The 13,329-nt window shown below is 57.6% G+C and overlaps 1 protein-coding gene across 10 annotated transcripts in view; it reads right to left on the reverse strand.

Annotated features, from left to right (window-relative positions):
- Positions 1-13,329, reverse strand: part of PCSK6 (proprotein convertase subtilisin/kexin type 6) — a 187,454-nt gene that overhangs the window by 1,971 nt on the left and 172,154 nt on the right. For 6 of the 10 annotated variants that reach the window (XM_089906643.1, XM_089906644.1, XM_089906645.1 and 3 more), the window contains 4 exons: positions 12,385-12,472; positions 9,323-9,426; positions 4,917-5,046; positions 792-904 (listed from right to left, as the gene is read on the reverse strand). In XM_089906643.1, the coding sequence (XP_089762769.1) occupies positions 792-904; positions 4,917-5,046; positions 9,323-9,426; positions 12,385-12,472 (435 nt within the window). The other 4 variants (XM_089906647.1, XM_089906648.1, XM_089906650.1 and 1 more) reach the window with 4 other exon arrangements.

Here is a 13,329-nt window from a genome sequence, read left to right on the forward strand (position 1 = left end):
GAAAACCACCTTGTGGTCCACAGGGCGTGCCCAGGGTGCTCTCTGCGGGCTTCACGCTCTGCCAGGCCGGGGCCGGTGCCAGCTCCGTGCCCACGGACAGCATGGCACTGGCGGTTACCCTCTCCTGCACGCCTGCCAGCTCACAGTGCCCAGAGCCAGCCCCAGACTCCTCCTCCCTAGGCTTGCTGAGCCATGGAGGCTCCTTCTCGCCATGGCACGTCTGCCCACGGCCCCTGCACTGGGTCTCCAGGCCAGAGTCCCCTGCCAAGCTTTCTCTTGCCCGGAATCCCCAAATTGGTCTCCTCTGAGATCCTGTTTTCACAGTCCATCCTTGTCTCTCCCTGTCGGCTTAGAGCACCAGGGCTCTCCCACAGCACAGAGGCAGGTCCTTCCCATGGACACGCAGGCCTTGACACATGTGCAGGGAGGCTGAGAGCCTTCAGGCCTCCTGACTTTGACCTCCAAGGTCTGGGCTCTCCTAACACATGTCACCACACCCAGGCCACCTTGGGCTTATGGCAGGAGAGTGGGAACGGTGCAAGAACAGAATCATTTGTAAGAGTTACTCAACGGACCGACCCGCACTAGCTGTGCTGGTAGTGGAGATGCCTGTCTGGTCAATGTGAGAGGCCTAAAGGGAAGGGAGGAGGCCCAGGGGAGAGCCAAGCGGTCATTGAGAGGAGGGGCCACAGGGCTGTCCAAGGGACTGCGGTCCCTGCATCTTCTTTTCCTTTCTCTTCTGCCCGGGGCAGCCCTGAGGCAGCTCAGGGCCGTCACCCGCCCATGCTCACCGTTGCTGCACGTGTGGTTGGTGATGCACGAGGTTCCCAGCTGTGTGAAGCCTGTCTTACACCGGCTGCAGTTCCTGCTGGAGCCTTCACAGCTCAAGCAGCTCTCGTCACACCTGCAGGGGAACACGGGTTCCCAGATGGGAAAGAGACACAGTCACTCCAGGCCCCTTCCCAGAGCCCTCCCGCCCTCCCGCACTGCACCCCCTGGCTGTAGCTGTGCCCCCCACGACGGCCCAAGGCCCTGGCCAAGCATCTGCATGCATCTCCTCTATTGCCCTGGGAGCGCGGAGGCGTCACGGCCAGCTGGCAGGAGGATGCCCGGAGCTGAGGATGGGCCCAGGTCTCTGAACCTCCCCGTGGCTCACCTGGACGCCCTCCTGGGCACTGTGGCCACAGGTGGCTCCCTGAGGATGTCAGCATTGACTCTTGGGGCTTGGGGCCAGGCTCCCCTGAATGTGACGGACATGACCCTGGGGCTAGCCGGGGCTGAGCCTCCTTTGTGGTGACGTCAGCCTCCCCCCTGGGGACAGAGGGTGGGGATGCCCTTTCGACCTGTCCCGGAGACGGGACCCAGGACTATTGCTGACAGAGTGCCATGACCTTGGGGGTGGGAGGGTCAGCGCACTCCACTGTCCCGTGCGTTTATCTGCGTCTGCCTGTGGCTGCGTCTGTGGCACTGGAGCTGAGCGGCTGCTCTGGAGACTGTACGGCCAGCAAAGCCTAAACGACTCACCATCGGGCCCTTCACAGAAGAGCCTGCCGACGCCCCTTCCTGCTCTGGGCCATGAAGGGACCTGGGCTGTACCTGCTGCCTTCTCCGTGTCCAGCTCCAGGGACTGGGTCTCCCTAGACCCTCCTCCCAGCTCCCTGTCAGCTGCAGGCCCGGGAGCAGGGCTCGGACAGGGTGGGCGGGGCATCGGGTGGGCAGCGCTTGGGACAGATGCCACCTCCCAGGCAGCGACCAGACGCCAACAGCAAGGCTCACTGTAGGCCTCCTTCCTGAGTGGGCCTGTGCCGGGGTCAGGTGCCATCATGGATTCTGCCTGCACAGGGCCTCCGGGACAGCAGGCCCTCAGCCTGGATGAGAAGTGGCTTTTGTTCTCCTGGGGTCACTGAGGGCACCTCCAAACTGGAGTTCGGGCCCATAGTTTATGTTTATAAACGTGTAAACCCACAGGCAAACCGCATCCAGGAGCCCCTCCGACTTCCTCCTCCTGCAGCAAGAGCCTGCCCTCTCCCCTCACAGACCCAGGAGCGGGAGGACGGGGCCCGACGTGCGCACTTTGGGGAAGATCCCAGGGCCTGGCCCCTGTCCTGCTGCACTGCTCTGGCCGGGCCACAGGCCCCTCATGCCACTGCACAGGGGACCACTCCCCCCAACTCCCGCTTCTGTTACAGATGACGTCTGCTAGCGACACAGGAGCTAGGGCCAAGCCAAGCCATGTAATTGGTGGTCAGCTGTCTCAAAGGCCCTGGCTGAGGGTTGCTTTGCTGTAACAGTAAGGGGGCGGCTACAGTGGAGACCCGGCTGCGCACAGCTCTCTTTCTTCTCCAAATTCGGCCTCACGGAGCCCCAGGATCTCCGCGGCAGCCCCCGGAGCTGTGTCGGTTTTCTTCGGCCATGTAACAATGACCGTAATGCAGCAGCTTATTCCACCACTTTTCAGCATCTCCCAGCTCCGCAAGCAGTAGCCCGGGCAGCCTCGGATGGGCTCTCTCTCAGGGCCTCACAAGGCCTCGGTCAGCTGTCGGCCAGCCTGGGCTCGGATCTGGAGGCCCCGGCTTGGGGAAAAATCCGGCACCAGGCCGCTCCCCCAACTGCCTCGGGGCCCCTGTTTCTCCGAGAGACCCTCTTGGCTCCTCCGTCAAGCTTATCGTGGCTGCCAGGTGGTCCTCTTGGGCAGGGGGCTTTCAAGACGCCTCTGGTTCTGCCCTCACCCCCAAACACCACAGCGACTGTCCTGCCAAACTCTGCAGGGTGGCGCCCGATGCAGTCCTCTCCCTGCCCTGCTGCCGGGGCCACTTCCCCGCCTCCCGTCTTTAGGCTGTTCCAGGTGACAGTCAGATGGCAGATATCTCGTCACACTGGGCACAGGACAGAGCAGAAGGCCTGCCTGAGTCTTGCCCTGCCTCAACATACCCAGGAGGGGCCGGGGGAGTGAGGGTGGTAGGAGGGTGGGGGGCAGACACCCCACCGAGTTGCTCTGTCTTCAAAGAGGTCCTTGCTCCCTCTTCTAGGTCCTCTTCCTAAGTCTTGGGGTGGCCGGCGCCTCTTTTGAGATACTCATCATGGACTGATCTCGGCCGTGGGCCTCAGCATAACGGGTCTCGACTCGGCATCCAGGCTGCCGACCTGGCAGGCCTGCGTCCCGGCCCGGCTTTTCCCCAAGAGCCCTGCCTAGCTGCTCGCTCCCTCGAGGCTGCCCTGGCCGGCACTCAGCATTCTGGGGTCTTCGGGAAGCCAGGCTCTCTGAACGCTGCTGCTGCCTCGGTGGGGAGAAGCCCAAGGCCATTTGTCCTTCCAGGGGCATCCACACTGAGGGGTCTCCAGAGCCCTGGGACTCGGGAGACGGGAATTCTCTGAAGTGCTATCAATTCACCACCTAGGTGTCCCGTGCAGGGCGCTTCCTGGGGGTATATCTCTGAGGCCTGCTGTGTCAGCCCCAGCAACCCTCCAAGACTGAAAGCTTTGCCACGCGTGGAGGTGAGCACCCAGGGAGCTCCTGCCCTCCTCAGCCAAGGAGGGGCTCACGGGGGCTGCCTGCCCCCTGCCTCCTGGCACTGGGGACCCCATAGCTTCTGGGTGCCCTGCGGGGGCTGTCTGCCATACTCGTGGGAATTCCCAGCATCCTCTGAGAGCCAGGGTGTCTGACAAACGAAACTGATTATCACTGTGTAATGCGCATTGTCCCTGGCTGCCATACTTAGGGTAATCACCCTGGAACCAGCTGGCTGGTTAAAATGAAACTTTACTTCAGACACCGGTGCCGAGGGTCCTTCATGGGACTCAGCAAGGCTGGGTGAAGGTGGCTGGGTAGTGGGGCTGAAACCCTAACCCTCTTTGAGTGGGTCCCACAAGCGCAAGGAGCAGGTGGTCTCTCATTTGCTCACGTAGGTTGTTGGTTTTTGTTTGTTTGTTTTAAAGAATAGGTTACAATCCACAAGAGTTCTCAAACACAGCCTGAGAGGATCTCAAAGATCCCCACTGTGGGTCTCCAGCTATGAGCTGCCAGATGGGCATGGTCTCCCTGCACTGCTCTGAAGTGGGCGCCTGAGGCTCCCTCTTTGAGTCTACATCAGAGGGACGGTCCCTTCCCCACTCCCACCATCATGATCTTCAAGGTCGCCTGCAGACCCTTCATCGTCACTCTCAGCCTAGACGAGACAGACTGCCCTGCCCTGTTCCTGGGCTCCAGGTGATGAGGCCTGACATGAGGCAAGATTCAGCAGGACAAGAGGACACCAGGCAGACGGCTTCTCCTTTCACTGCCCGCATCCCGTGACAAGAGAGAACACTGCTCAGAGCCCCCAAAAAAGGATGGTGCGCCTGGCGGACACACGAGAGGGAACAGAAAAGGAGAACGAGCAGGGTTATAACATCTCTGCACTGGCTGGAAGCGGCTTTAGAATGAGGAAGTTGTCGGGATCTTGTATTTTCTCTAAATTATCCAATTTAAATTTTAAACAAATCCTACACATGGTTTCCTTAATGACATGCCGTGAACACACTGTGGTCCGGGGTGCAGGTGGGGTCCCTGGCGTCTGCCCCGGGGTGGTGGCTCCGCCAGTCAGGGCCCCGTCCTCCGCGTCCTGCCTTCCCAGCCACACAGCGCCTGATACACAGTAGGTCTCCACAGATACTCAAGACGTGAACAAAGGCATGAGGGCCGCCGCCTGACTGTGACCTTGGCCATCACCACCTGCAGGGTCCCCTCCTCTGTAAACGGGTTCCTGTCTGCCCACTGCACCCACTGCTGTCGTGGAACATGGCACACCCTGCCCCCAGCCCCTGGGACAGGGGCCACCAGACCCAGCCCTCCTGCCACTCCTCCACAGGCACTGCTGACCGCCCGTCCCCGGCCATCTCGGGCTAAGTCAGGAGGACTGCCTGGAAGGCGCACATACCTTCGGCACACTTTGTGGGGCAAGCCTGGCATCTCCTCTGGGTAGAAGCCCTCGCCACAGGCTGGCACACATTTCCAGTCTTGGAAGTGGAAGTTTGGGGCACAGTGAATACATTCTTCTCTGCTGGGCCCTGAGGGGTACGGGAAAAGCAGCAGAGGTCAGGGACCGCCCACCTGCCCATCACGTGTCCAAGACCTGCTGCAGCACCTGTAAGATCCAGGTCCTATTCAGACACCCCAAGGCCACCACACAGCTAGATTCACCCAGGTGCCACTGTGCATCTGCTCCGGGCCCGCCTCGCCACTCCTTGGAGGTGGGCCTCATGCCCACATCTCACGGATGGGGACACGGAGGCTGCACCAAGCTCAGCACACCTCCCGCTGCCTGGGCCGCGTTCATCGGCCCTGATTCCAGGTGCTTCCTTTCCCAACAGGCCCGGGCCCGATTTCGGCTAGGGCAGCCACAGGTAGCTCTGAGTTCTCAAAATTTGGCCTGGCCAAACACACTTACACACTGGATTTCAGAGACATAGTTAAAAAAAAAAAAAAAAAGTGAAATAGCTCGTTGATTTTTTAAATATTGATTACATGTAGAAATGATAGCATTTAGATACATGGGGTTAAATAAGATGTTATAATTATTTTCACCTGTTTCTTGAGGGAACTTAAAGCTGCATCAGTAGCTCACATCGTATTTCTAGTGGACAGAACTTGATGTAAGAATATGTGGGAAAAGGGAAAGAAGAGGTTTGGGGGCCTGGGGTTGACAGGTATTTGGTGTGAAGGATCAGGACTCTTTCAACAGAGAAAAAACAGCTAAGGGCTTATGGGGTGAGGCGTGGGGACCAGAAAAGGCAAGAGCTCTGAACGAAGGGTCAAGAGTCGTGAAGGAAAATCTGCAGCCCACTCAGGAGGACTCACCAGCCTGGGCAGGCAGTGGTCCAGAGTGAAGAAACCATGCTGTCCATCTGTCTGTCTCCCCATCTGTTCATTCATTCAGGCCAACGACACGTCAGTGCTGGGTATGCACTTCCGTGTCAGAGTCCCCAAGGAGCATCAGAGAGGCAGCGAGGTGGCCACTGGCTGCCTTGGAGGATCGAACTCAGGGAGAAACCATCTCAGATGCTCACGGAGACCACAGCCCCTCCTTAGACCTCCCCCCACTGTGGTCCTGTCTCGGCTTGAGGCCTGACAGCTGAGGCAGAGGTGGAGTGAATTCTGGACCTACGGGGGGCCTCTGGGCTGCATCACGGGAGGACCCCTTTGCAGACGGAGGTCCGCAGGGCGGCTCTGCCAGCCCCGAGGCTTGGTGCTCTGGCAGCTGGTTTCTGCTCTCAGAACCATAGCTTCCAGCTTGGAAGGGGATTCTGAGCTCGCCCAGGACCGAGTGTGAGGCAGAAGCGGGAGCCCTTGGGGTTCCAGGGCCTTCATGAGGAGTAGCTGCCCACCTGCCTGGGGTCTCCACGGGGGTGTCCTCCCTCTGTTGCAGCAACGCAGTGGGAGAGCCGCCCCACAAATGCATCTGGTTTATGTCCTTCTGGATGGACGGCTGCTCTTGTGCCCCAGCCCCCATCACTTATCTGCAGGGAGCATCTGGCGTTGGTGCCCTCCACAAACCCCACCACCCATGTCCTACTGCCCGGGCCGCCAGGGTCCCCAGTGCCTAAGGAGCTTCTGCAATGGGAAAGAACACTCATTCTTGTTTGCTCCTAGTTTAATGCTCAATTTGCTAAACTTAAAAGTGGATGGGGCTTCCCTGGTGGCGCAGTGGTTGAGAGTCCACCTGCCGATGCAGGGGACACGGGTTCGTGCCCCGGTCCGGGAAGATCCCACATGCCGCGGAGCGGCTGGGCCCGTGAGCCATGGCCACTGAGCCTGCGCGCCCGGAGCCTGTGCTCTGCGAGGGGAGAGGCCACAGCAGTGAGAGGCCCGTGTACCGCAAAAAAAAAAAAAAAGCGGATGAAACCCGTTCAGCTGGGGTTAGAAGAAGAGAAAGCCCTGGGACGGGCGGAGGCGACGGCCCCGTGACAACGTGAAGGTGCTCAGTGCCGCTGAGGCGCGCACTTCAAAGTGGTAGGTTTTATGTCCCGGATCTTTTACCACGATGACAAAAGCTGAGTCAACACAAATCTCCTAGAGCAACTACTTTCACTACTACTAAACATTGTGAACTTTGTAATTCAAAGTCTCTCAGGGATTCCATTTAGTCACAAGGCTTTCCAGGCGTCAGACACTTGAAAAGCGGACACAGATCATAAAAATCGTAGCAAAATGGGTGATGCTTAGGCAGGATCCACTGCATCATTTGTGGGGCCCAGGACAAAGTGAAAACGCAGGGCCCTTATTCAAAAGGCAGGAAAAACGTGCTATGAAGGGTGCTAAGATACAAAACGCGTTCCTTTCTTCTGCCATCTCTCTCTTGACCTGTCATGGTGGTTTTTATCTGCTATTTCATGTCGTGCACCCCTGGGTGAGGACCGGCCCTCATGCCCCTCAACTCCACACACATGTGCCCCACAGGCCGCTAGCCGCTGACCCACGCGCCATGCCCTGCTGGGTCCCCTGCACCCACCCAAGGCAGATGGGTTCACCAAGGGATCACATCATCCGTGCCAGAGGCTCTGGGTACTTGGACCAGGATGGGAAGAGGCTTATTCCTACTGAGTCACCACTGAGTGTCCCAAGGTACTGCTGGCCTGGGGTGGGGACAGATGCCACCGTGCTCCATGCTGTACTCGTGCCTAACCACGACTCTCCCCACACCGCACCCAGGCCCCTCACAGGCGGGGAGCAGCAGTGGTCACGGAGAGGGAGCTGGGAGGGGAGGGCCGGGTGGCCAGGGGCTCCCGACAGGGACCGTGACAGGCAGCGAGAAGCCTTCAGCGCTGGAAGTGGGTGGGGTCCCTGTCCTAGCAGTGGCCGGGGTGGATGCACACGTCCCAGAGCATAGAGGGAACCCGGGCAGGCGGGTGTGGGGAGCAGGGGAGACCCCTGGACAGCCTGACCCCTCAAGTGACAAAGAGGTCTCTGGACTGAGCGAGAGACTGTTTGCCAACAGGCAGTGCGCGGATGCAGACAAAGGAAACCACACTGAATAAATGAAATCAAAAGCATTATAAAGCTACACGCCTGAATTTTATGGATTCAAGTGTCTATGAAATTTAAATAAGTGACATCGGCAATGCTCTTTCAACCTGGGCTAAACAATGAGTCAAAGAAACAATGAAAATGACAGGCCACGAGGCAAACGCTAGGAAAGGCTGCTGGGCCCCTGCCTTTCGGGGGGTTGTCCCAGGAGGGGGCCCCAGGAAGGCACATCTTCCAAAGGCCTTGAGAGTGCTGGTCTTTGCCATGGCATGTCCACTTCGGGTCAAGGGTCAAGGGCCCCTTGACATGGGCTCACGTGGCCACACTGGGACGGCTGCCCCGTCCTGCCACGCATCCCGGGACCCATGTTACGGCATCAGTGACTCAGCAGAGACCTAATTCTTACAGCGTTACTGCAGCAAAAACTCAACCTGATGTGGGTTTCTTAGAACAAGGACCAAAGCGCTGGGTCAGGAAGGAGGATCAAGAGGAGAAGATTCAATCAGAAAAACGTATGAGTCCACAAGCTCAGAATGTGCTACAATATCCCGGTGCCAACAAGTCTGCAGCACGAAACCCAACAAGACAATCATTCTCTGTGATTCTGCATAAAAACTGTGCCTGGAAGGCAGCTATGCTATCATCTCTGTGGGAAATTACAATACACATAAAATTGTTTACAGAGATCTTTTCCTCTTTGAGTAAAATGTTCAAGATAGGGAAGACAGGTACAAGGAACTAAGGCTATGTTTTAAAAAGCCTTCTTCCTTCACCACGGGAACTTGCCCAGCCTCTCCCTGAAGAATCGATGAATCGTGAAACTCCGGCACTGCTACCCTGAGGCGAGGGCTGGGTTCCACGCAAGAGCTCACTAGCAGTTAGCATCCCTTCCCGGCCTGAAAGCATCCCCTACCTGGCTGGGCTCCTGACACCGGGAAACCCAGGCTGCTCCAAGTGGGCCCTTGTGGTTTTTCTTTTTAATTTTAAAATTTGTGGTAAAATGTACGTAACGTACAACTGACCATACGAACCATTTAAGCATACAGTTTAGTGGCATTAAGTACATTCATATTGTTATGCAAGCATCACCACCATCCATCCATCCCCAGATATTTTTTATCTTCCCAAGGTGAACCTCTGTACCCATTAATCACTATTCCCCTTTCCCCTCTCCCAGCCCCTGGTAGGGCTTCTGGGATTTAATGCTGCAACACCTACGGAAGCCCGCAAGTCCTAGGGCTTTCTGGGTTTCCAGGTAGTCAGCCCACCGGCCTGGGGAACTTGGGCTCCAAATGTGGCCCCCGCAGGCCGTGAACTCACCCACGCAGGTCTGGCAGGTGGGATGGCATTCCCCGCACCTGATCAGCTCAGAGTCAAAGTAGGTGCCTGGCTCACAGTCTGGAATGCAGCTGCCCCGTGCAAGGCTGTTGAAAAGAAAAAAAAGGCAGTCTTTTATATCCTTTCCAAAGCTCTAATTCAATTATGATTTGCCCTCAAATGTCTTTCATGAGAGGAACTGAAAGTTGCTAAAGCACAGCTCTCAGAGTCACTTAAGGTTCTGAACTAATGAAAGCGGCAAAGCTGTCCTGCAGCATCTCGAGGCCGGCTGGAAGGGACACCCGGGCCTGGAAGCAGAGTCTCTGCCTTCTTGTGGCCGGTGGTCCCGAAGCTCCTTCCCAAAGCCCCGTGGCCTCGGTCCTTGTGCAGGAGGCTATGCCCTCCACGCCTTCTGTGCTCTTCTGCTCTGTGACACCTTCTCTTCACTGACACCAATCACGCTAGAACCCAAGGCCCACGAGGAGAACTCAAGCACGGGTGGGTCACCCCACTGGCTCGGTCTCACTGGGCGCAGCCGCTTGGGTGAAGCCTTGGCACCTGTGATGCGTGAGTGGGGTTGGCAGCAAGACTGACCCTGAGTCCCTGCCTCGCCCTTGCTGGAAACCGTCTGTGCTTCACAATGAACCTGAGATAAAATCCGCTCCTGGGACCTAGCAGCCCTGCCTGCTGTGGCTCTGGCCTTCCTCCCTCACCTCGCTCGGCCAGGCAGTGAGTGCACGGCTTCTGGAGCAGACCCTCTGCCCCTTCCCAGCCGTGAAGCCCCGACCCCGGGCAGGCCAGCCAAGCTTCCTGCCCCTCCGTCCCCTCAGCTGTCCACCAAGGCTCCTGCGTGGTCAGGTTACTTTGAGGACAGAACCCTGGCAGGTGTCGGGCACCCAGCAGTGTGAATGGGTGTTGGCTGCCATGGCTGCTTCAGTTCCCAAGCTCACTGCTGCACATGTTGTAGATGGATCTGCTGCCTGACACATCAAACACGTGCCCCAGGGTCTGTGAGATCCAGAGGCTCCTGCACTTGGTGGGGAGGGACGTTGGTGGGGCTGAAAGCATCTCTGTATCAAGGCGGAAGCCGACCCCAGGGCTCCCTCTCGTCCCAGCCCCCAGGCCACTGCACCAGCTGTTCAGTCAAGTCTTTACTAATGGATGTTCCCAGCCTAAAGAGATGGACGCACGGATTGGCCGCCCCCACTGCTTCAGTGGGGCCGATGATTTGAAGCCACAGCTAAAGAGGATATTGGGCAATAAAAGAAAGCTTTCTGTGGATTACGGCCCATGATGTTTCAGTGTCCGCAGTCCTCTCTGGCTGCTCATCACGGCTGCACCGCTGCCTCCACCTGGGGGGCTGCTGCCTCAGAGGCATTTTCTCCCCAGGACACAGCTCCTGGCCTGAGCATCTGACCTCCTCTCCCCCACCTGACCCACAGGAGCAGGGATGAACCGCCCCCTCCAGCACATCCCCACTGGGAAACAGGCTCCAGGGAGCTGGAAACACAGTGCCTCCCCCTGACACCCTGAGTCTCCGGCCTGGGTGGGGGGCCCTGCGGGAGGGTCCCCACAGCTGAGCTTCCAGGCCCCAGTGGCGGCCAGCTGAACCTCTCCGCCTTTCCCTTCTGAGGCTCCCCTTCCTCCACATGTCACCCCTCCACTCCTCATCCTGCCTCGTCCAGCTCCCTGGGTCAGAGAACGGGCATGACGTGTGACTCTGGGGTCCTGTCCCCCTTCCCTCCTCCGACTCCCAGGAGCGTGGGGCAGTGGACCCTCTTCTCTCCAATCCCCTGATCTGGAGGGGGTGGGGCGGGCTTGGGGAACCTTAGTCATGCTGCTCCTGGAAACTGTACCTCTCCCCGTTAGTAAAATGTGAAGAAAAATGCCATATATGTCACATACGTCATAGGTTGCTGTGAAGATTAAATGAGGCAGTGTTGGTGAGAGCAGCTGGAGTAAAATGCTGGTTTTCTTCCTTCACTCCTACTGCAAAAGAATTCAACCCTGGGGAGTTGAATTTGAGGGGAGGGGAAGCTGCAGGAACGGCAGCATCCTTGTCCCCTGGGGGCCAGGTAGAAACGCAGAGTCACAGAGCTGCCGGGTCAGCACCTGCATTTTTTTTTTTTTTTTTTTTTGCGGTACGCGGGCCTCTCACTGCTGCGGCCTCTCCCGTTGCGGAGCACAGGCTCCGGACGCACAGGCTCAGTGGCCATGGCTCACGGGCCCAGCCACTCCGCGGCATGTGGGATCTTCCCAGACCGGGGCACGAACTCGCGTCCCCTGCGTCAGCAGGCAGACTCCCAACCACTGCGCCACCAGGGAAGCCCAGCACCTGCATTTTAACAAGAGCCCGGTGATGCCCCCCGGCCCCGCCCCTGCTCACTGCCCTCGCTGACCCGTCCCTTTCTTCTTAAAGTACAGGCCCTGGTTCAAGACTGGATCGCGGGAGGGTCCACAGCACAATTTTGCACAGAATGATTTCTAAACTTCTAGATGATAACTTCAAGGAAGAAGTAATGTATATTTGGGGGCAGTAAACAGGCTACACCAACATTCCAAAATATTCTAGTAAAAAATCATTAGCTTGGTCAGATGCTTTTAAAGGAGGCGTGGGCTGAGCTTGGAGCCAGGCAAACCAGGAATTTACAGAGTATCTCCAGGGAGCGAGCCCCCTCTGCCCTTCCCTCAGTCATCCAGACTGGGAAGGAAACTGGAGTGAGTGGGGCTCGGTGCCTAAGAAAGGGAGCTCTGTGCTTTGTTAGAACTCCCCACCCTTCCAGCCGCCAGCCCTACTTTCTATGAGAGGATCCACTCTCGCTCTTACCAATTCTCCAAATGTTGCATAAAATGTAGACATTTTCCCCATCCTCTGACTTTCTATCATAAACACCAATCTCTAAGTGGAAATCTGATTTTGACTCGGAATCTGTATCCTGAAAGGCTTTGGGCCTCTGAAATTTTAGCTTTTAGGAAAAGGAGGCAAACACTTGGTAAATCAATGACAGACACTTATACCAGCATATACCCATGGCCGCGCCTCAGGTCTGAAGGGAGGGTCTTACTTGAATCCTTCTTTGCAGACAGTACATTTCTCTGGTTCATCCATGCACTTCTTACAGCTTGGGTGGCATTTAAGGCAGTTTTTCTGATCTGGAGAAAAATAAGAGGAGGAAAAGAGAAGAGGTGGGAAGAGTGGATGTGGATCAAACCCGGGCAAACGAGACTCGGGTGTTCCAAGACGGGGTTGATGGAACAGCCGTCACCAGCGCTGTCGCTAGACAGGTGACATAGTGACCGATGGCCAGAGGCATGTGGAGACCGCGTGCCCAGGTGTCAGATCACAGGCCTCGCACCTCTTTCCTGGAGTGAAGTCTTCACACGACCTTGAGGCTTGGAGGTGGGCCCTTTCCAGAGGAAACGTGCTCTAGTCCCGCATCTTCGCCCGGGACTGGAGCCAGCAGAGCAGAGTTTAGGGAGGTGCCAGTCTTCCTAAGTGTGACCGGTGGGGCCTGAGGGTTCCCCTGAGTGACCCCACCCACCCAGGGCCCTCACAGGGGTCTTTACTGACACGTTGGCGGTCACCTGCACAGACATGAATCTCTGACACCCACCACACCTTGGGGAAGCCCTGGGTCTCGGTGATTACCCAGGTCACTCATCCTGGCACCCAGTCAGCACCACCCTGTGCTCGGGGCCTCCTCCTCGGGGCCCCACAGGTGGCATCACACACACGCTGCAGGGGCTCAGCGAGGGCGTCTGGGGGTCTCTCGGGGTGACCGAGGTGGCTGGTTTTTGCCCAGGGGTGGGGTGGGGGGTAGGGATGGAGGAGCCTCTGCCCCGAAAACAGGTCTGGTTGCAGCCCAGGGCAGGTGTTTGCAAAGCCTGTGAAACGTGTCTTGCATGACTCTGTGTCCCCTCTAAAGAGTGTGGTTATTCCATGGCTTTATATGTCCTTAAGGATCCCTGGCTCCTTCCCCAGAGGAGTGAGAGCAACGCTGTGATGGGAC

Source organism: Delphinapterus leucas, chromosome 2 (assembly GCF_059928025.1).
Source record: "Delphinapterus leucas isolate spDelLeu-1000000601 "Yukka" chromosome 2, BTC_Dleu_Yukka2, whole genome shotgun sequence".
NCBI classification, from domain to species: domain Eukaryota; kingdom Metazoa; phylum Chordata; class Mammalia; order Artiodactyla; family Monodontidae; genus Delphinapterus; species Delphinapterus leucas.